The sequence below is a fragment of the Crassostrea angulata genome, chromosome 9 (genome assembly GCF_025612915.1).
Source record: "Crassostrea angulata isolate pt1a10 chromosome 9, ASM2561291v2, whole genome shotgun sequence".
Lineage (NCBI taxonomy): Eukaryota > Metazoa > Mollusca > Bivalvia > Ostreida > Ostreidae > Magallana > Magallana angulata.
In genome coordinates, this window is record NC_069119.1 from 38,610,933 (window position 1) to 38,637,935 (window position 27,003).

At 36.8% G+C, this 27,003-nt stretch overlaps 1 protein-coding gene and 1 pseudogene across 1 annotated transcript; both read right to left on the reverse strand.

The window, feature by feature from the left end:
• Positions 1-1,603: 1,603 nt before the first annotated feature.
• On the reverse strand, positions 1,604-16,688 carry LOC128162332 (A-kinase anchor protein 9-like; annotated as a pseudogene).
• Positions 16,689-17,161: 473 nt separating this feature from the next.
• LOC128163699 (uncharacterized) lies at positions 17,162-26,525 on the reverse strand. The gene is made up of 4 exons (XM_052827344.1): positions 25,347-26,525; positions 19,523-21,217; positions 18,196-19,122; positions 17,162-17,669 (listed from the first exon to the last, which is right to left on the reverse strand). The coding sequence occupies exons 2-4, from the start codon at positions 21,189-21,191 to the stop codon at positions 17,602-17,604; spliced, it is 2,664 nt and encodes an 887-aa protein (XP_052683304.1). The 5' UTR covers positions 21,192-21,217; positions 25,347-26,525; the 3' UTR covers positions 17,162-17,601.
• Between the last annotated feature and the right edge of the window lie 478 nt (positions 26,526-27,003).

Sequence of the window (27,003 nt, forward strand, 5' to 3'; positions counted from 1 at the left end):
AACAAAATGCAGTCATAGACATAATGAAAATATATGAAAAATGTGCTTGCATATGATCAACAAATGTATTGTCGAAAAAAATATAACATTGAATATCATTATAAATGCATGGTTTGTTAATAATCAAAGAATAATATTGCACCAGTAAATTAACAAAAATAAATACATTTTGAGGATTTTGTTTCGTTTCAGTGTCGTAATCTTTGGTTTGTGTTTTCTTATAAAATCCCATTTTATCCGAGATAAAACAATCCCATCGGAGATATACATTGATATAAATGGAAGGGGTACACCGTTTTCATTCAACCCCCGTAAACTTTTAGCTCCGTCCCTGTTAGTGGGTTTACCATCGATAATGCGTCAATTCTTAAAGTATAAATCAAGTGATCAGTATACATTGTGTATACACACACTAATCAAGATGTTTCACTATTTTCACTCTCGTTTGAAAAAAAAAGAAAATCATGGTAATTTTTTCTATAATTCAAGGTACTAAAAGGGACCGTGACATATGTTTAGAGATATAAACCTTTATGCAATTGTTTTGCTTAACGTGCGGCCATGCATCTTGTACGTTAGAGGATTAAAATGGAAACATTTCTGATCTGGCTTAAAAAAATATTTCTGCCCAAAATCTCTCAAATACAACACGACTTTGATGTCACTTTCTTCCACAGACCTAATGAATTAGATTTCACTTTCTCCCACAGACCACGTGACTTTGATGTCACTTTCTTCTACAGACCACATGACTCTGATGTCACTTTCTCTTCAGCATTTCTCCAACAGACCACATGACTTAGAAGTCACTTTCTTCTACAGACCACATGACTTAGATGTCACTTTCTTCCACAGACCACGTGACTTAAACCTCACTTTCTTCCATATACAACGTGAATAAGATGTCACTTTCTCCCACAGATCACATGACTTAGATGCCACTTTTTCCTCATGTAATTTCCCACAGACCTAATGACTGAGATGTCAGTTTTTCCAACAAACGGCATCAATTAGATTTCATTTTATTCTAGAGACCGCATGACTTTGGTGTCACTTTCTCTTCATCACTTCTCCCACAGACCACTGAACTTAGATATCAAATTCTCCCACAGACAACATGACTTAGATGTCACTTTTTCCACAGACCATGTTATATATTATACTTTATCCCAGAGACCACGTGATTAAAATGTCACTTTCTCCCATAGACCATTCTCGCACAGACTACGAGACCTAGATGACAATTTCTCCCACTAGCACATGACCTAGAAGTCATTTTCTTCCACAGACCACATGATTAAGATGTTAGTTTCTCCCACATACCGCTTGAATTAGATGTCACTTTCTCCCACAGACCACGTGACCTAGATGTCAATTTCCCTTCCAGACCGCATGAATTAGATGTCAGTTTTTCACATTCGACATGGTTTTGATGTCACTTTCTTCCACAGACCACGTGACTTAGATGACACTTTTTCATACACCACAACTATTAGTAGATATCATTTACTCTACACCATAAAAAGGTTGTAGGCGTTTATTTCTATCCGATATCACAGGACAATAATATTCTATCTCGTTTTATAAATGACACAACACTTGATAAATTAAATATTTTACTTTCAATTCAGCATCAAAACATATAATCCAATACATGACAAAACTTGTACATTTATCCACTTATCATAAAACAATGATCCTAAATACAAGTAATATGATTGACAATAAATTAACCAAAGGGGGTTCTAATAATGCCATTATATCTAGTCATATATATTTGACAGGCATGGATTTACTCCCTTGTATTTAAATTATAAATAGGTGTGATGGGATTTCATCAAAGATTATAACATATGACATGTAACATCTGACAAGGGCTTTGAGGACATGCAGATTTTACCATTGCATTTAAGATCTTTGATTTTGGGTTAATTTTACTTTACAGAACCACTCAAACTTTAAAAAAACCAGTATATTTTTAAAAGAAATTTATACATTCATGTTACAAGTTTTTTTAAATAACACTTAAGTGGAATAGTTTGAGTGTTGGGCCAAATTGTGAGAATCAAATAATGGCAGTAGGGTCACTGTTATATGGATGACAAAATATAACAGGTTCCAGACAATAGGTTATACAGTTTAACTTAGAAAACTATTGATAAAACGGCAGAACTGTTGTACTATTGATATATACAATGAATTCCTCTGCATGGCAGGTAGGCAGACGATACTGGGGGGGAGGGGGGGGGGGGTGGAGGGGTGATAGATTTACATGTTTGAGACAAGCAGCTATTTATGTTTAATCACAGACAGTAAGGACTAGTTTTAAACAGCAATGATCCCATAGAATATGAAACAAATATCATACACAATAAAAACATTCTAAGTCTACATTTCTCCAAATAAAACTCTAACATTAATATCATATAATAGTGCTATAGTCTTTGCATAATGAACAGCAACTGGACTGTTTTAACAATAGGTACAAAACAGCACATTCTGTGCCATGTAAAATCATTGGATGAGTTCAGAATTTGCTTAAGCTCAAATAAATCATCAAACACCATGATATTGAATTCAATAATAAAAACAATAACATATAAAACATCTGGTCCCAAATTAACAAATCTTTACATTCCTTTCTTTGGTTCCTGAAATGGCAGGACTTATGATTATTGCAGATAAAAAGAATGTTATTGTCCAACATCAGAGAGTATGGAGCCAATGAAGGTCAAGGTCGAACAAGGTCACAATGACGGCAAAATAATAACAAGGTTCTCTGGATCTCACGCCTATCTCCGTGGAAATAACCTTGACCTTGGAGTACCTGGAAAATACACAAAATTTATGGTTTATGAATTGGCAAAACACATTTCATACATTTAAAAAAAAACACCTAAAAATTTGATATACATATCAAAAGCTGGGAAATTCTAATTCTGAAACAATAAACTCCTTAAATATAATATAATTTGAATTATTTTTTATAATCTTAATGTTTGAAACAATAGCACAGAAAGAAAATATCGAAGAGTATACACCACAACAAATACGATTCAAAGAGCCTGTGGATATCAGCATTACTGAGCTAGCTATTCCTGACACACTCTATGTCTAGAGAAACCCTGGCCTCCTCTGACAAACACACAGTATATAATGTGTTACTGGAGTTGTGGCTTACGAATTTGTTGATGGTTGAAATATGTCATCCTCTAGAGAATCTATTTACATAATAACAATGAGTGTCAAAATAGATGGAATAAATATTACAGTGTATTAATCTCTTTCTTAAAATGCCATTATACAGTAGTTTTAGGTGAATCTTTTTAGAACTCTAATTAATAATAAAATTTTAAATGGACCATTCTAGTAGTTCCAGGAGCACAAACTTGGGTCTACAGAAATACTGAGGACAAACCTTGTTTACAAGACGAAGAGTTGTGAGTTTTGTATCTTGCCCATAACTTTATGACTGACTCTTAAACTTCATTTGATCATAAGAAATACATTCCTAAAGAATTGTATTTAAATAATAATAATAGTGCATCTGTACTGAAAATAAGCATAAAGGTACTGAATGTGGTGCAACATGTACTCAAAATGAGTGTAAAGGTACTGAATATGGTGCAATGTGTACTCAAAATGAGCATAAAGGTACTGAATATGGTACAACATTTACTCAAAATAGACACAGATGTACCACCGTTTGGTGATCCTGTTACACTTTAAGCAGTGGAAAATGAATGGATGTCTTCAAACAAAATGTGTCAAAATGATGTCTTTTTTCTGACTGACTGGGTTATAAATTAAAAGGAAAATGTGTTTGATGAACACAATGAATTTTTTTAGTTTTGTTTGAAACTGTTAATTGCTTTTAAAATAAATAACCAGTGCAATAATAGGAATCAATTTCATTATGTCATCACATACTGTTATGATTACTTTTTCACAGCCAAAAATATCAAAAGCTTATAAATTATGAAATTTAGAGAACATTCTTGGATTTAAACCTGACCCACTGCAATACAATGGTGTCACTTTTGAGACTTGAACCTTCATTCTCACTCACCCGAATCCATCCCGCTGAGTCTCTGCTGCAGATTCTCAAGTCGAGAGATGTAGTCATCATGGGACGAGGGCTCGCTGATCCTGACTCGACGTGCTGGAGATGAGTGACCAACTTTTGTGGGGTTGGGAGAGGAAGAAGAGAGAATTTTTCTGCAAGAAATAAAAAAAAAATATTTTGTGATAGGACTTTATATGAACTTTCTACATTTAAACATCTATGAAAGTTTTAAAAGTTTTAACTTTCCAAAAATTTTTAAACACATTTTGTGGTCAAATATTGTAAAATTTAAAAGTTATACAATAGTGAAAGTAGTTTGATATTTTCTGTCTTACTTCTCTGGTTTATATAGCTCACCTTCTAGCACATGAGTTTTCAGAAGTGGGGTGTGGTTTGCTGCTATAATCCCGAGTGGGGGTGTGGTATGGACAGAGAAATTTCTGTTGACATGGTAACTATCAGAAATCCCTCCCACTGACTGATAAGAAGAGATCCCATTGGTTACTCCATTGCTGTTGACATGGTAACCACTAGACGCTCCCCCTAGTGAGTGATATGGAGAAGCTCCATTAAGGAGGTCTCTCTGAGTAAAGCTGGAAGACAAATAGGACGGACTGTATGGAGACTGATGAACACTTGAATGCAGGGGCGATGATACGTGACTGTTGAAGGGTCCGGAGCTGTTCACGCGTGACTGAGTGTTGATGCGGGGTGGAGAGAAACTGTTAGAGTTGGGTGCGTAACCTGTAAATAAAGAGACGTGTCTTATTACAATCAGACGTGGTTTTACCGTCAACTTGATCACTCTGTGGAATGGATTTGTGTCATGAAAGAAAGACATTTATCATGTTAATTGTTTCCTATGTAAAAATTAAGTAAAACACTAATTTTTTAAGATGTTCTTCTCAAAATGATTCTATAAATTTTACACTGGAGTGAAAATCAATTATCTCATACTGAAAATGACCATCAATTGAAAATTAGGCAAGCTATGGCATGAGTCTGTCACTAAAACTTCTATAAAAACAAGAAGTCCATGGGCCACATCGCTCACCTGAGCAACAATAAACATATTAAAATCAACTTTATGGCTTCATATACATTATATCCAAACAATGTTGTATAACAGGTCCTGAATAAAATTTTTTTTTTATCAAACTTTAATCTAACCTAACAGAGGATGCTTTCAGGTAAGTTTCAGCTTTTCTAGCCAAACTGTTCCTGAGAATAATATCTTTAAAGATTTTTCTCAATATATTCATATTAAAAGTTTGACCCCATTGTGGCCCCATTCTACCCTAGGGGTAGATTTGAACAAACTTGAATTAACACTAATTGAGGATGCTCGAGCTCACAAAACACAAACAGCTTTTCCAGCTGATCGGTTTCAGAGAAGATTTTTACTCTATATATTCCTATGTAAAATTTGACCCCTCATTGTGGCCCCACCCTCCCCCCATTGATCATGATTTAAATAACCTTGAATCTACAATACCTAAGGATGCTTCTACTCAAATAACAGCTTCTCTGGAAAAATGATTTATGAGAAGATTTTTTAAGAATATTTTCAAATTTTCATGATTTTTAATTAACTCCTCTTGAAAGAGGGCGTTACCCTTCATATTAACAATCCCCTTAGCATTCTAAGGATGCTTTGTGACAAGTTTGGTCTAATTTTAATTAGATTGGTTGAAATTGGACAAGTGGTTCTGGAGAAGAAGTGGAAAATGTAAAACGTTTATGGACAGATAGAGAGACGGCAGAGCTCACATAAGCTTTCAGCTCAGGTGAGCTAAAAACTGAAGAATTAGGTCACCTTAGGGATCCCACTCTGGTGGCTCTCTTCCACTTCCTGACCAAGTACCGCATCCTGCACGAACAGTAAAGGGAGAGAAATCTACTGCAGCTGTTAAGATACATACATCAATGTGCTTCACTTACCTTTCATAATATACCTAACTTACATCTACAATATTCATAACAGTATATTTCTCCAGGAAAAATTAAAAACAAATAAATATCAAATCTGAACCACTACCACACTACCAACGAGGCGACACTCTTGACCATGGTGACCAGTCTGACATACTGACCTAGTTACAGCCACCACAGCCCTGGCAGCACTCCTAAATGCGGTGACCGGTCGGCGGGGCCTGGTCCCTCGCTGCAGGTCCTCAGGGGAGGGGTAGACCCCCATCCTGGCAATCAGAGCCAAGGTGGTCTGCTCACAGTCTTGGAATCCCCCCAGTAACAAGAGCAGGTACTTCTTCTGGTAGACCAGGGCCTTCCTGTAGCTGTCCGCCCGCAGGTACTTCCCGTACAGACACTTGATCTAAATACAATATGTACAGATCTACCGTCATCAGAATTTAATCACAGTAAACCGATATCAATATATCAAATGTTGTTCAAACTTCAAATATTAATATAATGGTTATATGGATGCATTTTTCATTTATACTACCAGTGTTTGTATTTAATCCCCTATCTCTTCTCTCTCTGTCATTTCCCTATCTCTCTCTCCTCTCTCCCTTCCCCTTCTCTCTCTCTCTCTCTCTCTCTCTCTCTCTCTCTCTCTCTCTCTCTCTCTCTCTCTCTCTGATTCCTTACCCTATCCCTGTCCCCCTCCGTCCCTACTCCAGCGATGCCTGACCTTCGGTCTCGTTCTCCTCTGAGGTCGGCCCGACATTGGTCAAGCTCCTGTTCCATTTGATTAAGGGCCAGCTGTAGCGACAGCCTCTCTTTGGCTTATGAGGTCCGAGCTTCCAGATGTCGGTTCTCCTAATCAGTGTGGTTTTCACTCATATATATCATGACCATTCTACAGTGAAGAAAAACAATTATGACTTAACAAATACCTTCTAAACCGAGAGGCTCCTAATGCCCTAGATGTGGGTACACATATCTTGAGGTTGTAAGATGCCTCAGCTAACATAGTTACATCACTCGTAAATCGTCATTTTTCTACTGACTTCTACTAAATCTCTTCCCTGATGTTTGACATTCAGAATCCCTCTTTCTCTATCCAGTCTTACATTTATACTTGATATTCAGTATCCCTCTTTCTTTACCCATAGTCTTACATTTATCTCCAAATTTACATGCCTGACATTCAGAGCCCCTTTTTCTTTACCTATAGTCTTCTATTCATCTCTAGATTCACACACCGGATGTTAGGAACCTATTTTCCTTTATCTACAGACACCCACTCCACAGACTAACATACCTGCTGTTCAGCACCTTTCTGCCTGTATATAAAGACTACGATACCTGCTGTTCGGCACCCCTTAGGCTGTATCTACAGACTAACATACCTGCTGTAAGGCACCCCTCTGCCTTTATCTAGAGACTAACATACCTGCTATTCGGCGCCTCTCTGACTGTATCTCCAGATCTCCCCCTCTAAACTCCTCAGTGTGTTGTGTAGCTCCATCTTCTCCTCCGTCAGTCTGGACACAAAGTTAGTCAGCTCAGAGTTGTGACGTAACACTCGCTGGTTCACGGCCTGAGCGCTGAGTCGACTCGTCAGATTGTCCACAGTGTCCGATTTGAAGGTGAGTAGTGTCCGAGTTTGTCAGTAGGTCCTTGAGAGATTTCTCCAGACTCTGGACACTAACTTCAACTCTATAAAACCAAAATCTCAGTTTGATCAACAAAATTTCATCTAAGAGGTTGTTGCCAGAGTTGAACTTCTATATATGTTTTCAATCTTCTTGGGAAGAAGAATTCTGTATAAAGATAAAAGAAAATATTCAAAGAACTATATGCATTATCATGCATTTCTCAACCCCAAAATTGAAATTAGTGTGACAATTCCACCAAAGTAATAATTCTCCTAGCCACTGAGTCCATAATCAATACTGTAGACCTAAAATAAGGTGCCAAAAAAGGAAGAAAGAAAAGAATTAGTCTCTATATATATAGAACTACAATTGACCAAGCTCAGTTTGATTGGCTTATATTTCCTTGCGTAAGACCTTTACAACAATTAAAAGTTCATGAATTTTAATGAAATTCGCAGAAAATGTCTAGTAGTTATCTTTCTCCTATATGCTAGTGTATGAAAATCTACTTTTGACCCTAAGGGATTAAAAAGTAGAAGATAACTCTTCTTAACAGATTGTTGAATTCTGGAGTAAATTCTTGTTAAAATCCATCTACAGTACATGATTTCAACACACAATAATATTTAATTAGTGACTTGTTGAGAAAAGAGCTTCGAATGAAATGAAACCTGAAATGTGTAAATTTAACTCTAATTAATAGACAAATAATTAACCAAAAACAACAAGTTCACTTAAATATTAGAATTAATTAGCAAAAAGTTGTTAATTTTAGTTCTAAGACAAAGACAGCGACTGTAAAAAATGATGCCAGAAGATTGAGTCTTTAATAATGTACCTTGGAGCTTTGATAACGGTGGTCACTGAATAATGCCTAGTGATTAAGATAAGAGGTTCTTAAGCAATGGGAGTGATGAGGCTTTTCCATCAGTCATCAAAGATGGGGTTCCTCTTAGAGGACATGGCAGCTCTAAAATAAATAAAAAGTATGAAAGTTTACAATACTTAAAAAAAAGCACTACACACAACATTATATTCCCAGAAAAAGTCTACAAGTGTTCAGTTCAATATAAATCATGCCAAAGAAAGGACCAAAGTGGCTGCATCGTCATCAGAACAAAACAAGAGGACCATGGGGCCACATCGCTCACCTGAGCAACAATGGGCGTTCAAAAAATATTGTGCCATATGGTCCCTTGGTAGAATAACAAAAAATAAATATTGTAAAGTATTTGACTTTTACACTTATTTTTGCATACACGTAATCTTTGACATTGTACCTTCATGAAATAATATTTTTTACCAGAATAAGAAAAATCCTACGCAAGATATGAAATTAAACATTTGGTAGGGGTACACTGTTAAGTTGTTAACTTCCAATTCCCTATATTTTTGTTCTGCCCCCCCCCCCCCCCCCCCCACTTTGTAATGCGATCAAAATATATAAGAGCATATAGGTACATTTTTTTTTTTATCAACTACTTACTAGTTATTGTATTCAATAAAAAAATATAATAGTTAGTGTTTTTTATTTTAAAAATCCTACATGTATAAATGTGAAGAAGTAAACTGTACCTCAATGTGCTCAATTCCTCAAATTAAAAACATTCAAAAATTTTATTTGTCTTCTCCATTATAATTAAATGACTGTTATTTACTTCGCGTACAAACCAGGATAATTTTCCGCTGTGAAATTTTCTTAGGAATAGCGATAATTACTTTATCCCCGCAACAGAAATGTGTCAGAACTATGGAAACTGTTTTAAAGATGTCATTTTTATTTACTCGTGTCTGAAAAACTATCAAAATTGATGTAGATTTCACATTATTTATTGTATAAAGAAGGGGCCCCAGAGAGTAGGTATATACAGAATATCATTCTTTTATTTTGTTTGTACAAGTATTTAACATACTCTAATTCATACAGAATTTCAAATGTTCAACCAAAATTTCAGCGTCAATCGTAGAATTATAAGCAAGATACAGAGTTCATAGTTCGCCTAGGTTTGAGTCATATTTTGTTCACATGAGTTTATTACATTCAGCTTAAGATTTTTTACTTGGTATTTCCTATTCAGCATTTAAAATGGAAAAAAAATGGCCTAAGATTTTCAATTCTTTTATTCACTCAAGACCAGTTCACTGGTATTTGAGGTTCAAAGTCGGTTTATACAAATGTAGATAATACGGTCAAGGATCACATATACAGTAGGAGTAATAATGACGAAAAAAGGTTAAGTTTACAATAAAATAAGTTGTTAAAGTTGGTTTCTGGAAGAACAGACTTTGAAAGTTTTCTTAATAAATATTGACAAATTTTTTACTTTTTTAATCTTTAGTTTTTAAGATCTGTGTACAAACATAGAATTGTGAGCAAATCTCTGTATCTTGCTTATATTGAAGCTTAACACTCAAATATGATTAGTAAATAGAAATTGTAAACAATTAAACACAAGAAACATGCACTATAACAAATAAAACACACAATTTATTTTTTCGAAATGAATCATATATATACATGTATATACCTAAATATTTCCGTCAGCGATATCAAACTCTATTTAAAGTGAATAAACTCGAAAAAATGCCGAGCATCTCAACAAAACCTATTGCATTAATCTACCATTACACAAAAGATAATGCCGAATTACCGATAGAATGAATTGTATTTCAGTACATTTTTGATACATCAGATTTTGCTTAATTTGCGCAGGTAAACAGTTAACTGTTTGATTTACCGAAGTCTCTGTTTGATTTGATACGTAAAAATCACGAAATACAGACGATAGTTCCCAGGTTACAAAGAATAAATAATGAAAACAAAACGAAAATCAGAACAAGCTAACACCAACGTCATGTGTGAAAACTGTCAACGCATTAAAATATTTAGCCTCAATTTACTTCACAAAATTGGCACCAATATAATTTGCATGTTTCAAAAATTTCCCTTCATACATGAACTGTTGCACAACAAGCAAATTCATCATAGTCAGATCGATCCTTTTTCGTATAATGTCATGGCTGCTTTAAACAAAGAACCTCGTTTTAGAATTATGGAATACGAGTTTTGGTAAAATGGGTATGCAAACCCAGGCCGTGGCAAAATAAAAGCCGGGGCAGATCGGCAATCGTCAATTCCAAATACGCATTATTTTGCAGCAATATTTACAGCAAATAATAATATACTGGTCCATCAAATGTCCTGAAATTTTAATGAGATTGGCAGATAACTGCCAATCTTTTGTTTTGCCCAGGCCAAGTCTTGCCTACCCATTTTACCGGATGCCGAACCCGAAGCTATTAAACTGATTGAAACATGCCTTTCCTTTATTATTATTTTTGTAATAACTCAGATTTGAAACAGAATTAGCCTGCAATTTATATTTTCCTTCCCATATGGATAATTTATGCTAAACTACGTTGAATTGGACTCAGTAGTTCTTGAAAAGAAGATTTTTTAAAAATGCAGTCCCCTTTTTCTACAGTTTCAAGGTTTTCTCCGCTTTGAATATAGATCAGACTTTTATTTCTGCAATTTAAATTTGCCCTACCATAAGGGTGCTTTGTGCCAAATTTGGTTGAAATTAGATAAGCGGTTTTAGAGAAGAAGTGCAAAATGTAAAAAGTTTACAGACGGACGGACAGACGGACGGACGGACTGACGATGGACAAAATGTGATCAGAATAACTCACTTGAGCTTTCAGCTCAGGTGAGCTTAAAAGGAAGCATTCCTCACAACAAGGGCCAGAAGAGTACAGGGACCACCAGCCCAGTACAGTGTCTATGTCCTATAAGAAGGCTGAGTAAAGAAGAGTTTCAGGACATTGTACAGCAGCAGAAGGATGGAATATTCACAATAAGCGATGCTGAGCGTAGAGGTAGTCAAATTAAGATTTTGCGACCCGGGCCGAGTGAAGTGCAGCTTGTAGACTCCTAAACAGATGCAGAGTCACCGAACCCTAATTCCAGACTTTACAAAGTACTCCATAAAGAAAAAACTGCTAAACTTTGGAACTTTTAAAGAGCACTCACAGAAATTCCCGGACTGTGACGGTTCACTGGACTGGAACCAGCAAGGGGAGGAAATGCGAGGCCTGGAAAGGATCCTTTTCATTCGATGTAAAAAGTGCCATTACACCAGTCACGGTGAAAAGCTGTACGAGGAAGTCAGTCGATCAGAAAGGGGATGAAAAGCCCCACAGCTTGATCTGTCCATGGCTGTCGGCCACTTGGGTACCAGCCTTACAACAAAGGGTATGCGTGGTATGCTTCTTGGCGCAAACACCGAACCAGCATCAGCCACTTACATTCATCAGACCTGCAACACAGTAGGCAAAATCATCACTGATGTGAACAAAAAAGACAGGAAGAAAATAAGGCAGGACTTTCAAGAGCTTAAAAAGAAGTGTGGACTTGCCAATACAACTATAAGAACGGATGGATATGTCCGGTATAACAATTCCACCTTCAGTGCGATAGGGAAAACACCATTCTAAGCTGCCACACAAGTGACATACACTTTAAGTGTAAATGTTACCAAGAAGTTGTTGTGGCAGTGTTTTGTGGCAATAAACTGTGCAACAACGGCACCCATCTTAGAACCAAGGGAGAGTTAGTTACCTGTCCAGGACATGAAGACTGCACTGCAATCATTCCTCCAGAGACCACCATTAGGGATGAAAAGAGATGGGCTACAGAATGCATCGGTGAGCTGCAAAGTGATGACCGCGTCCACTCGTTATTTCACCAGTGATGGAGAGAGTGCCGCTACTTTAGGCGCATCTAAAAGCAAGGACATATGATTGAAAACTTCAAAGACCTGCGCCACTTCTTTGACTCTCAAAGAAACAAGACTGCTAAGGCTCCATTCAGCAGTGACATGTTTCCTGGAAGAACAAAAGCTATGAGAGAATCCATGCAGAGAAGATTTGCCTTGGACCCGAATCTTAGATGCAGGACTAAGTACTTAAACTGCTACAAACACTACTCTGAAGACTTACCTTTGATGAAACAGGCCATGTCAACTGCTGTCGGTTCCATCATCAGCTGCTACCAAGAACAGTGCGGAAAGTCCTGCCAACTTCATTCCTTCTCCTGTCGCAGACTAAAAAACAACAAGTGGAACTCTTCAGTGTTGCCTCATGACTTTGAATTAAGCATGACAGAAGAAGACGTGCTTGTTAAAAGACTGCATAAATTTGACTTTGGGACCTAATAATCTTGATAGAATTAAATATTACACTTGTACACAAAAACCTGAATCTGCGAATAGGGGATACCTAAAATCAAATCCAAAATGTATTACTAGTAGCAGAAATTTTGAACGTAGAATAGTTACATCAAGTAGTGCACTCACTCAATCGGGGTCATGGAAATTCAACATTGGAAATTTGTGAATCTGTAGGGGCACCTGTAGTAAAAGGAAGTAGAGTGGTCCATCATCTAAAACAACAGCAAAATAGGCAAAATTACTTTAAAATGAAACAAAAACTACCGGTATTGAAATATAAATTCCAAAGAAAATTCTACAGATCTCAAAGATATTGGCTTTACGATAAAAGTCTAAAGACACTTATATTAAGTCACTAACAGATCCAAAATTAAACAGGAAGTAGCTAAGTGTGGATGGGGGGGGGGGGGGGGGGGTAGGGAAGTGTATGTAGTTACCATGTATGAAATGTTTGTAATATTATACCTATCATGTGAATTTTGTATTACATTTAATGATTGCTATGTTTTTAATAATGCACATAATTGTTTATCTTATCAAAATGATTGCAAACAATTATCTTGATTTTCTTACCTGTCTAATGTACCCAACAAAGAGGACAGAGACGATTGGTAGAAATATGGGTATACAGGTGTCAAATTTCACCGTTGGTGACAAAACAGCATCCCGCATTGTTTATCCGCCATTGTTGATCTTTAACAAGGGAGGCAACTCCTGAAAATAGAAAAAATGCGTTTAAGGGGGAATGTCCCTCTGATAAGAGAGATAACTTCTGTAGAAAATAATATCACTTTGTTTCTGTACAGTTGATGTTGGATGTTTTAGGCCAGAGAATATTTGGATGGAATGTTTTTATTTCCCTATTTATAGCTCGTTAACAGAGCTGAATGAATCATAATTGGGAAAAATGTGACTAAGACAATTACAAATTCTATACTTAGTTATAATCGTTTAAAACTTATAACATTTCAAATGTTTAAAATTTAATAAGACTTTTCTATTCTGAGGGAGCAGATATGAGAAAACAAAATTTAAAAAATAACCAATATCTCATTTGATTTAAGACAATACATGTAAATCCCTATATTGATATTATACCAATTACTGGAAGATTATTCGCTTCATCCCCTTGTTGTGTTATAACAAAATTTATGCTTTGGTTTACATTTTTAGGATTTCTTAAATATATGGATCCATTTACTATTATCTTATTCAAATTTGAAAAGAGAAAACTTTTTTCTGAAAATTTAGAAACTGTAGCAATTTATCATGCAGTGTATGTAAAACATGTATGTAAAACCTTCAAAAGTCTATTATAAAGAAAGATAACTCTTGCTGATTGAAGCAATTTTTGTTGCAAACCTATACAACAAAGTACTATTCTGAACTAAAATGCAGCGCTTCAATATGTTTTGTAATATGAAATGAAAATGTATATAACTATATATTATTTTCATATACATTTTAGATTTTAAATTTTATCCTGCGATGGTAAAATTTTGCTTTTTCTAATCACTATGTCTAGTTTTCTTCATATCATGATTAGACACATTATCAATTTTTGAAAAATCTAGCAGCACTTCATCACTTCAGTTTTGTTTCATATGAATAGATTGATATTGACTTTGATGAAAATCAATATGATTTTTTTTTAAAAAATATATGGCAAAATTAATAGCAGAGGGATATTACACCTTAAATAAAAGTTACATGTTTCTCTCAAAGTCTCACACAAGGAATTAATTTCACTATATGTTACTATTTAGCTATAGTTAAGTTAATTGATAAACTATACTCTCAGCATATAATTCATGAAAGAGAAATTTTAGTTAAATGTTTCAAGAAAAATATTAGATCAGAAAAATAATGCCTTATGCGGCTTCTAAGAGAGATAATTGATAGTAAACATACTTACCCCCAGATACACGTGGGTTTCACATGTTGACAAACAGACTCAGCACCATCCAGGAAGTTGCATCATGCACATCTAAAAAAAAATCCATTGAAATTAGTGTGACAATTCCCCTAAAGTAATAATTCTCCTAGCCACTGAGTCCATAATCAATAATGTAGGCCTAAAAGGTGCCAGAAAAGGAAGAAAGCAAAGAAATTGTCTCTATATATATGGAACTACAATTGACCAAGTTCAGTTTGATTGGCTATTACCTTGCGTAAGACCTTAAAACTCTCGAGCTGTGACTTATAAACGTTCCAGTGAACTGGATCCTCCTCACTGCTCTTTGAGTCGACTTGCTGGTGAGTTGAGTGTAGTTTCTCTAGCTGTAGTTCCTGAGTGGCTTCCATGTCACATTCTCGGGTCTCTGAACACTCTAGGTTTTGAACTTGCTGAGTTGAAGTCGCTGAATTTCATTTTCATGCATGAATAAAATCAAAGCAGATGCTGAAGCAATTATCAACTAAAGTCAACTAGTTTATTTTACAGAAAATCACCTCTAAACAAATACCCCTACACACACATTACTGTAGATTGCTAATTAAACGCGAGGAATAAATATCCATGTAAAATCATCTCGAAACAATATGCCTATACGCACACTACTGTAGATTGATAATTAAACCCGAGGAATTAATATCCATGTAAAATCAACTCTAAACAATATCCTTATACGCACACTACTGTTGATTGCTAATTATACGCGACAAATTAATATCCATGTAAAATCATCTCTAAACAATACCCCTATACACACATTACTGTAGATTGATAATTAAACGTGAGGAATTCATGTCCATGTAAAATCAAGAGAAGCATCCACCTCACAGATATTAAAATCTCGCTTACATTTCCTGAGAGTTGAGAACTATAAGAGATTAGGAAAAAAGTTCCGCATTCAGGATTCAATATTCTCACATTTCGATACAAAACAGCGTGATCGCAGAATTAAGTACTCGCTTAAAATAAGGAATCTACATAGTTTGTATACAAGCATTGAAACACATCATTACCATCTTCATTTTCTGGTCGTCCCTCTCCCTCTCCAGCTGTCTCTGTGCCCGACGCTCTGTCACTTCCTCCGTGTCACTACTTCCTTCCTTCTCATTTATGGCGTCCTTCAGGGATTTGACCTCTGACCTCAGGAGTTCACGTTCAGACTTGAGCCGCGAGACTTGGTCACGTTCGTGTTCGTAGTGCCGAGTAACGTCTAGTTTCTGAAGCTGAACAAACACAATTAGTTAATAAATGTTCAAAACAACTCTCTTTTATATACCACAGACTTCATTTGTTTCCTGCATGCTTTTAGCCGGTCATGACGAGCAAATAGCATGCCTTGAAAAGTTAAATTATCATGTAATTCAACAGAGCTACGACAAGATTTAGATTATGAAAATGACCTAATGAATTATAAAATCTATGATATCAAACTTGTTATTAAGTTCACAGACTGTAGTTTACTATGTGTAATGAACAAGATGTGCAACATCTTTAGAAATCTAAGCTAGAAAGTAGAAAGGAAGATGGGAAGATGAGCATTGCTCGTTGTGAGACACAATAACTCCACACTCATTCACCTGTATCTGGTCTTTAGATCTCATTCTTCATCTGGCGGCAAGCCAACCTTTCCTGCTCGAGCTCGTCTTTGAGTGCACTCATCTGACTCTTAAGCTGTCACCTGATATTGAAGCTTTTGCTTTTCTCGCTCCACTGAGTTTTGAGATCTTTAACTTTGGCACGTTCTGATTCTGTTTCTGATTCTATCTCAAGTTGCATGTTCTCAAAAATTGGAGTTTTCTGATTTGCACTCTCAAGGAGTGAGTAACGCTCACTGTCCAGACTCCGAGTTTGTCATTGACAGCTCTAACCCTCTCTATAGCTATGTATAAAAATGTATCAATATTAATGTTATACATAAAGTCCACAACCTTATTGCTATCTCAGTACACTAGCATAAACAATCTTTTTAGAGAAAATAAACATTTAATTAAATAAGGTCAGCGCAATCTTTCAAGGGAATTAACTTAGATAAGCCTATCTAGAGAGAGAAAAAAACATTAATCTAAATAAGCCTAAAGAAAAAAGGTGATACAGTTAAATTGAGGGACTTAAACTTTACACCCTATCAGCACCCAGCAATATTAGTGCTTATTGCTGTCTATCGAGGGAAAGATGAGGAGTAAAATCATGATGATAATTAAATTGATCATCTTGAGTTTACTGTTTGTTGACCCTCACTATCTCAGTCTTCTGTCTCCCTGAGACAGAACACCACACTGTAGCTCAAAACCCACCCCTGAAGGTCGTTCCATTTGGCTTCCTCATGTTTCACTGCTGAGCTGAGCTGCTCGAGTTGAGCCTTGTAACCAGACTTTCATCTTTGTGGATCTGAGATTCTTCCTCTCGAGGTCGAGTTCATGTTGTAGGTTGCCCAGGGCCACCTTCTCGAGTTCCTAAGCATTCTCGGCTTGGAGTCTATGATCTCACTCAGTGTTCAGATCACTAGTAAGTCTTAGATAGTATAAAGCTAAACACTTATAGTAATTATTCATTATTAAATTCATATCAGCAGTCCATTTTCCATAACATTAACTTTACATATAGCAATAGACAGCCATGTTTGGATGATCACAAAGTGTGAAATAAACAGGCCTCAATATTACAGTCCATGGGAATTATACACAGGTCAATTTCAGCTGCAGATGTTGAACAAAGTGACAAACAACACGTGTGGTTTTGAGAGCAGACTAGATTTGTACAGAAACATTTACAATGTCAATATCCAAGCTATCTCCATTCTACGGCTGATGTTGAGCTAAACATGGCCTCCCCATCAGGACGGGGTCTGTGTTCATCTACAACAAGTCATTAATTAGCTGTTAATTAATCTATATCATACAGGTTATGTAATGATACATAAACAACTACAAATAAATAAAATTAAATAAAATAAAGACAGAGCTACATCTACAAAGAAGTTCAAATTAATTACACTGACACATACTTTAAAAGTTATGTAATTAATTAAATCAATTCAATTGACATCTACTTGTGACAAAACAAATTACAAATACATGTGTCACTATATTAAAATCTGGTTTATTAATTACAATGACCTGTTAAATTATCTAACTATTTAGAATGACATGTGACTGTACATCTTATAATGAAATATATTTGATTTCTCTTTATTTTAGATAAACACTGAATCCCAATGACTGGTAGATACAGCTAACCCTGTAACAATGAGCTGTTTATATTGACAAACAATCACACAGATAAACATGTCTTACATGTATCTTATTGACTGATCATTAACACGGACTGTGTGTCTTAGTTATCTATATCTAATTAAAGTGAATGATAATGACTCAGACTTACCTGTCAGAGCGTCCTGTCTGGTGATATACCTGTAGACACACACCTTGTTGTATGATCCGACCCAGAGACGGTGAGTGTTGACATCATAACTCAGGCTCCGTGGTACACCCATCTCTTGTGATTCTGTCAGTAGATGTGACAGGAACTGACCGTCCTTGTCCAACATCTGTACTGTTTTGGTTTTATAATCACACACCAGGATGTGTGACAGCGCGTCAGTACAGATTCCATTTGACTCTAGTCCTGATCCTGATGGATGTCCTGTGTAGGAGAAACGATGCCTTCCTCCACGCTCTGTCACCACTACAGCACCAGACTGATAGAAAATGCTATAGTCAGACACCACGACATCCCCATTGTTGTTATCTGTTATATAGTTAGGTTGATTATACAGTCGCCGTCCTGTGTTGTCGTGGTGTATGGTTTGTGTCAGTTGTCCACTCTGGTTGTACCGGGTTACCTTGCCTGTGTCTGTACGTATATAACACATCCCGACCAGTAGATCCCCAGTGGACGGGGACCAGTACACACACCGTGGTCTCCACGTAGGGTCTGTTTTCCCTATAAATGTGGTGGTTGTTTCCATATCCTTTGACAGTTTGTTGATGTTATCTTTACTATCTATATAAATCAGTTCACTCTCACTGTTCACTGTGTGTAATCCACTCAAAAAACTATGTGAATCCTTCACACGATGTAGAGGGACACCTGTTGTGTCTGTCAAGATGAGATTGAATGTATCACTGACCCGGACTTGGTCTGATGTCACACGGGAAATGTGATCACAACCATCAACATCTGTCAGTGTGAGAGAGTGAAGTAACTCGGGGGGAGACATCAGTTTCAGCAGACACTGGTTTCCTTGCTGTGGTTTTTCCGTCCCTGGGGTTGGGATTTCACTCAGTGACTCCATCACTTGACTTTGATCTACAAACATCAAACATAGATTGAAATGAATTGGCATGTTGCAATAGGTAAATTGAGCAAATTAAATACTCATTCCAAAACTTAAAATGAATTGCTTTTTTATAACTTATTTTTTATTACAATGATAACGTTTGTCTCTTCTTATTGAAATAAATTTGAGCTATAAACTACATATATATGGTAAGTTATTGATAACATGTAAATAATCAATTTTGCAATTACATAGATATATACCTAATATTTGAATTACAATCACAATGAAATAGATATAAACTGAATTAACAATTTAATGTGACTTGTGTGATATAACAAAAATAACTAAGATATACTTAGATTTCATTGAAACCTGTATGATACCTAACACATATATACTACATCAATGATAATGACTCAGACTTACCTGTCAGAGCGTCCTGTCTGGTGATATACCTGTAGACACACACCTTGTTGTACCGTGATCCTGATCCGACCCAGAGACGGTGAGTGTTGACATCATAACTCAGGCTCCGTGGTTCACCCATCTCTTGTGATTTTGTCAGTAGATGTGACAGGAACTGACCGTCCTTGTCCAACATCTGTACTGTTTTGGTTTTATCATCACACACCAGGATGTGTGACAGCGCGTCAGTACAGATTCCACGTGGCTCTAGTCCTGATCCTGATGGAGGTCCTGTGTAGGAGAAACGATGTATTCCTCCACGCTTTGTCACCACTACAGCACCAGACCCAATATCTATAGAGTCAGACACCACGACATCCCCATTGTTGTTCTCTGTTATATAGAGAGGTCCACTATACAGTGCCCGTCCTGTGTTGTCGTGCTGTATGGTTTTTGTGAGTTGTCCACTCTGGTTGTACCGGGTTACCTTGCCTGTCTTTGTATCATCATTATATATCGCGACCAGTAGATCCCCAGTAGACGGAGACCAGTACACACACAGTGGGTCCCATGTAGAGTCTGTTGTCTCTATAAATGTGGTGGCTGTTTTCATATCCTTTGACAGTTTGTTGATGTTACCTTTCCTATCTATATAAATCAGTTCACTCTCACTGTTCACTGTGTGTAATCCTCCATATCTAAATAAACCAGGATATGAATCCTCCACACGATGTAGAGGGACACCTGTTGTGCCTGTCAAGATGAGATTGTTTATGTCATCACTGACCCAGACCCGGTCTGATGTCACACAGGAAATGTGATCACAACAATCAACACCTGTCACTGTGAGAGATTGATGGAGCTCAGGAGCAGACGTCAGTTTCAGCAGACACTGGTTTCCTACGTGTCGGTTTCCTCTCTCTGTGATTTGGATTGCACTCAGTGACTCCATCACATCCTCCTTGTTGAGTGACTCAGTCATGGAGAGCTGGCTGGTGTGGTGTGTAGGATGTATCTGGGGGAGGGCTTTCTTTATGGAGGAAAGGAATTGTAGTGCACTGAATGTGAATTCTGGTTGTACATATCTGAGTTCATATTCCTGTAGGCTGACAATATGTCTGATCATTTCTTTCTTCTGTTTTAAACATCTGTGTTTGAAATCAAAGTCACAGAACACATTTTTAATGAAATCTTTTCTCACTTTGTTAATGAGATGCTTCAGTGTCTGGGCCTTTGTTAACATCTCTGATTGATAGAGGGAGAATTCTATGTGACAGGTTTTGAAATCAGTTTTGATTCGTGGCAGGAGAACAGGTCTGTAAAAGAGAGCTTCACTGATGGTGTGAATGGTTCCTCTGTGTTGTTGTCGCTTTGTTTGATATACTCTCTGAAGATTTATCCACCGATGTGTTCTATGTTCTGAACAATGATAGCAGACAGGGAGTTCACAATGTTCACAGTACATCTCACGAAACATGTAAAGATGTCTCACACATATCTCTTGTGTTGGGATGTAGTTGATTTTATCACGGTGTGACACAACATCATGGTCTATTGTTTGGAGATCTTTTACATGGTTCTCTTTACACTGGGGACACAGATCACATGGACACGATACACAATAGTACGCTGTGTCCCCCTGACACTTAGAACACTGATGTACTTTACATGGAGTGCTTGCTGTTTCCATTGTGTAGAGGTACTAGGTCTCAAAACCTGTTCAATAATAGAATAAAGTGTTTTAAGTGATGACAACTATTTTTTCCATATCACATTTTATAAGGAATGTTTTCATTTAAAATTGATCTAACTTTAAAGTAATGATATACAAATATCATATATATAATATATATTTCCCTACAGAGATACATGATGCTTGATATAGATAATGATTCATCATTCTGGCTCTGTTACAGAAATACTCAACTTGTAAAAAAGAAATGGCCCAAAATAAGATTGACATGAGAGAGAGAGAGAGAGAGAGAGAGAGAGAGAGAGAATATATGTTAAGCAGAGAAATAATAAGTGATGGGCCGATTATCGCTGACAATCGAAAGTCGGTCGCTAAATGTCTCCCGATGTCGATGATCGATTAAGATTTTCATAATCGATTATTTAAAAAAAAATTAATAAAAACGTAAGTTACGAAAATTCTTCGTACGACTTGACTTTTTCCAAACATCAAAACGAAAATAGGTTTATTCAAACAAAAATGGCGGCGCGATGTGCAAGCCTCAGAGGCAAATGCCACTAATCAAGATCCCAACAATAACATGACTCAGGAAATATTTCCATATCCAAATACAAACTTTAAATCCACGGTGTGGAAGTATTTTGGATTGTTGACTTGCTCATTTTCTTGAATAAAAACCTTGAAATGTACTGCTGAAACATTGAAGTGGTATGTCATGTGACTCGGCCAGTAGTAAACTTTCTAGTCACGATGTTTAAATGTTAAATTGTTTTGGTTTAATGATTTTGAAATAGGATTTGAACTCTGAATTTCAAATTAATCTGTTATATCTTAAATTGTTTATGTTTATTGTTTGAAGTTTTTGAACTTGTTCCTAACTTCCTAGTCACTATAAATGGTAAAATTCCTAGTTTTCTTTTATTCTAACCAGGTGCAGTAAATTAGATTGTATGTGCATACATGTAATAATATATAAATTTTAGTAACATATTTGATTTATATGAAAAAATATTTAATAATTTCAAACAACTGAAACAAGTATATATTACTGTATATACAACGCAAGACGCAAGTTTTTGTTCAGAGTTTCATCCAATTAAACATATTTTGAAAATTTTCGGTTATTTAATCGATTATACACTTTCGATTATTTCCGATAATCGATTATGAAAATTTTCCGATTTCCCATCGCTAGAAATAATGGGAGAGGGAGTGGTCAAGACTTTATCTGCTAAACATGTATTCTCTCTCTCTCTCTCTCTCTCTCTCTCTCTCTCTCTCTCTCTCTCTCTCTCTCACATACTTTCTGTTAACCATGAACATGTACTCTGCTATCTGTCTGTCTCTCATTAAGATATTTTTCTGCTCATTCTATAACTCTATCCTTCTCTTTGTGACCTTTTTCTACTAAACATTTACTTCATCTCTCTCTCTCATACTCTCTCTCTCTCTCTCTCTCTCTCTCTCTTTCTCTCTCTCTCTCTCTCTCACACACACACACACAGAGACATACTGCTGCTCTCTCAAAAATAAATTTCTGCTCTATCCTCTTTCAAACTTTCTCCACTAAACATGTGTACTCTCTTTCTCTCTCATTATCCCTGGCATTCTCTGTTTACATGTATGGGTAATATTGTATTCTCTTTTTTCTCTCTATCTATTCTTCTCTCATTCTCAAGAACATTTCCCAGACAAATATTCATCCTCCTCCTCTCTCTCTCTCTTTCTCTGCTTAACATCTGCCCTTGTATCTCTTTTCTTTAAATCTGTCTCTCTGTGTATATCTCAGACTTTTCCTGCTTAGCCTGAACTCATGCTTCTCATTCCTTCTTTCATTCTCTATCCCAGCAGGGTTGAGCTGGGGAAGACCCCCTTTTACTTTTTTATTACTTACTTTTACTTCAATTTTTTGAGACAACCCTGTTATCCCTCTTTCTAAAATTTTTTCTATTTTCATATTACATGCTTGCTTCCTCTGAGAGAGAGAGAGAGAGAGAGAGTTTCATTGCTAAACTTAATCTCTCCTTCTCTCTCTCTCTCTAATTTTTTCTCTTTAACATGTAATCTTTTTTCTCTCTTTTTATCTCTCTATCATTTTCTCACTCTGGAACAATTTCCAGACAAGTATTCTCTCTTCTCTCTCCCTGAATTTCATATACATGTACCATTGTCTCTCTTTTCTTTCATTTTCTCTCTCTCTCTCTCTCTCTCTCTCTCTCTCTCTCTCTCTCTCTCTCTCTCTCTCTCTGTGTATATCTCTAAGATGTTCCTTGCTTAGATTTTTTCTCATTCCTTCTATCATTCTATATCCCTTTCTCAAAACCTCTCTGGTTTCATAGGTATGCTTGCTTTCTCTGAGAGAGAGAGAGAGAGAGAGAGAGAGAGAGAGAGAGAGAGAGAGAGAGAGAGAGCAGAGAACAAATGGGAAAAGGGATTGAGAGACTTTCTCTGCTCTACATGTACCCACTCTCTTTCTATGACACTTAGTTTCTCTGTCTATCTTGTCTTTTAACTTTATTTGATAAACATGTACTGGTTCTTTTGCTCTCTATTGCTTTTTCTCTCTATTAATTGAAATTAAAACACATCAAGTATATTTGATGTCATTTGACAATTGGCTGATAGTCTATGAAAAGCTTTCTCCCCTAACCCTGGCTGAGTATTTGACTGTGGTCTATGACTGGCTTCCCCCCTTACCCTGGCTGAGTATTTGACTGTGGCCTATGACTGGCTTTCCCCCTTGCCCTGGCTGAGTATTTGACTGTGGCCTATGACTGGCTTCCCCCCTTGCCATGGCCGAGTATTTGACTGTGGCCTATGACTGGCTTTCCCCCTTGCCCTGGCCGAGTATTTGACTGTGGCCTATGACTGGCTTTCCCCCTTGCCCTGGCCGAGTATTTGACTGTGGCCTATGACTGGCTTTCCCCCTTACCCTGGCCGAGTATTTGACTGTGGCCTATGACTGGCTTTCCCCCTTACCCTGGCTGAGTACCGGTATTTGACTGTGGCCTATGACTGGCTTTCCCCCTTACCCTGGCTGAGTAGTTGACTGTGGTCTATAACTGGCTTTCCCCCTTACCCTGGCTGAGTATTTGACTGTGGCCTATGACTGGCTTTCCCCCTTACCCTGGCTGAGTATTTGACTGTGGCTTATGAATAGCTTTCTCCCCTAACCCTGGCTGAGTATTTGACTGTGGTCTTTGACAGCCTTTCCCCCTTACCCTGGCTGAGTATTTGACTGTGGCCTATGACTGGCTTTCCCCCTTACCCTGGCTGAGTATTTGACTGTGGCCTATGACTGGCTTTCCCTAACCCTGGCTGAGTAGTTGACTGTGGCCCATGACTGGCTTTCCCCCTCACCCTGGCTGAGTATTTGACTGTGGTCTATGACTGGCTTTCCCTGTTACCCTGGCTGAGTATTTGACTGTGGTCTATGACTGCCTTTCCCCCATACCCTAGTTGAGTATTTGACTGTGGTCTATGACTGGCTTTCCCTGTTACCCTGGCTGAGTATTTGACTGTGGTCTATAACTGGCTTTCCCCCATACCCTGGCTGAGTATTTGACTGTGGTCTATGTCTGGCTTTCCCCCTTACCCTAGCTGAGTATTTGACTGTGGCCTATGACTGGCTTTCCCCCTTACCCTAGCTGAGTATTTGACTGTGGCCTATGACTTGTTTTCCCTCTTTCCCTGGCTAAGTATTTGACTATTGTCTATGAATAGCTTTCTCCCCTTACCCTAGTTGAGTATTTGACTGTGGTTTATGACTGGCTCTCCCCTTACCTTGGCTGAATATTTGACTGTCCCCTGGGAAGATAATTTGAAAATATCCCAGCCCTGACATAACCACAAGAATATATTTTTCCTTTGTTTAACCAAACATACTTTAGATAAGGATGAGAGCAATAGTTATTTTGTCAATACCTTGGTAAGAAATTGATGTTGACCTTGGCATATGCTCTCGTGCAACAGTTCCTACCCCAGGGCTAACACAATGAGTACTGCCACCTAAAAGAGCTGTATGCTATGATGTCTATGAATGACACACGACGACAGACGAGCGATTGCAACAGGTCTCCTGAGTGACCAAGAAACAAAAAGAAAGCTGCCTAATAAAAATTTATATATATGACAAATTCATGAATACTATACCACATGTGTATTTTGTTTTTCTTGACTTCATCCACTGTATCTCTGTGTATCATACACTTGAAACCTATAAAGAGACCACACAATTCTACAGACCAGTACATGTATAACACAAAGTAATATTATACAGCAAATAGTTTGGATGGTAAATGATTTTACAATCAAAAAACAAAGGTAATTAATATTTATTTAAATTTCATCACCAAAAGAGAGAGAGAGAGAGAGAGAGAGAGAGAGAGAGTTAATAACTATTACACTAATCTTTATCTAACATGACAATGTGTGTTTTGACCTATTTTTTAATAATCGTCTTCATTATTTACTCTGTGCATTTCTAGCTTAATTATTCATTAATGAAATGATTGAATAGAAATATGTATTATACATTTATTAAAAACTTGGATTGTTTTAAGTATAGGTGAAAAGGGAAACAACTCCTTTTATGTTAAAACTGGAAAATTGAGTTATTCCCCTTTTCACTCTGGTTGATCAGCGAGACTTTTTAATTAAAAGCGGAAGTGTCCCAGAAACTTTGCTCAATCAACCTTCAGATTTGTATGTAAACCGATAATTCATGATCAAATCATCAATTTATACTATTGGTGAGAGAATAGAGAGGGATCAGCTGAATAAAATGCATTTAAAAAAGATCAACATTAGGCCATAAAAAATTAATATCTTGGTTCTCAGGAAAATTTTCCAAAACAAAAGCGGTCTAGCGGTGACAATTTTTTCTTTTTATTTCATAAAAAAAAGGATGCGGTATTTTTCTTTTTATTATAACAATGTGCAACTCCTATCCAAATCCAGAAAAAGCAATGTTTTAAATGAAATCAAAAGTTACCTTGCAATGAATGTATCAGATTTTTTAGCTCAAACTAAATGAAATAAATAAGTCACCATGTTCTTCAAGAAACACCACAACTACGAAACTTGACAAAGCCATGTGTTTAAGCATAATGGGATATTTAGTATAGAGCAAGCTGCAGGAACTCTCCTTCTACATGCATTTCAGGTTAAATGACGTTCTTCTTTATACCAAAACTAAAATCATTGCTGTTGCGATCATAACAGCATCTCGTAACTAGTTTCGGTGGCCAATTTGCAATTGCTATAATCAAATCTGAATCATCGTGAATTATGTTCTATATTTAGTCAAGCATTTTACTGTTTTGAGTATCTAAAATGCAGTCCTAAATCCAGATTTTTTTCTGGAATAAGCAAGCGCCATACTTGCCAACTGACCCGATTTCGTCGGGTCACACCCGATTTTTCAACCCTTCACCCGATTATTTTTTATCACCCAGCGGGTCATGCTTTTCACCCGATTTTTGTCGAACAATCCGAAAATCTCCCGATTTCCGGATTTGGTTCGTAAGTTACGTTGCGCGTTTGACTTCCAGTTATGAACCAAAGCTGAGCTTGGATTTACGTAACGCGTAAACATTAAAACAATGCCGGTGGCTATAACAGACACATTAAGTGTGATTATTATCGTGAGTTGTTTTGACTAAGCGAAGGTTTAAATCATTAAGTGTTAAGACCTTCCAATAAGGAAAGGTCTTCATCGGGGCCAGTGGAATCAAAACCAACAAAAAGAAAACGATATTTTTGTACCTATCAACATATCTGGGAAAATGAATTCCCATAGGTAAAACAA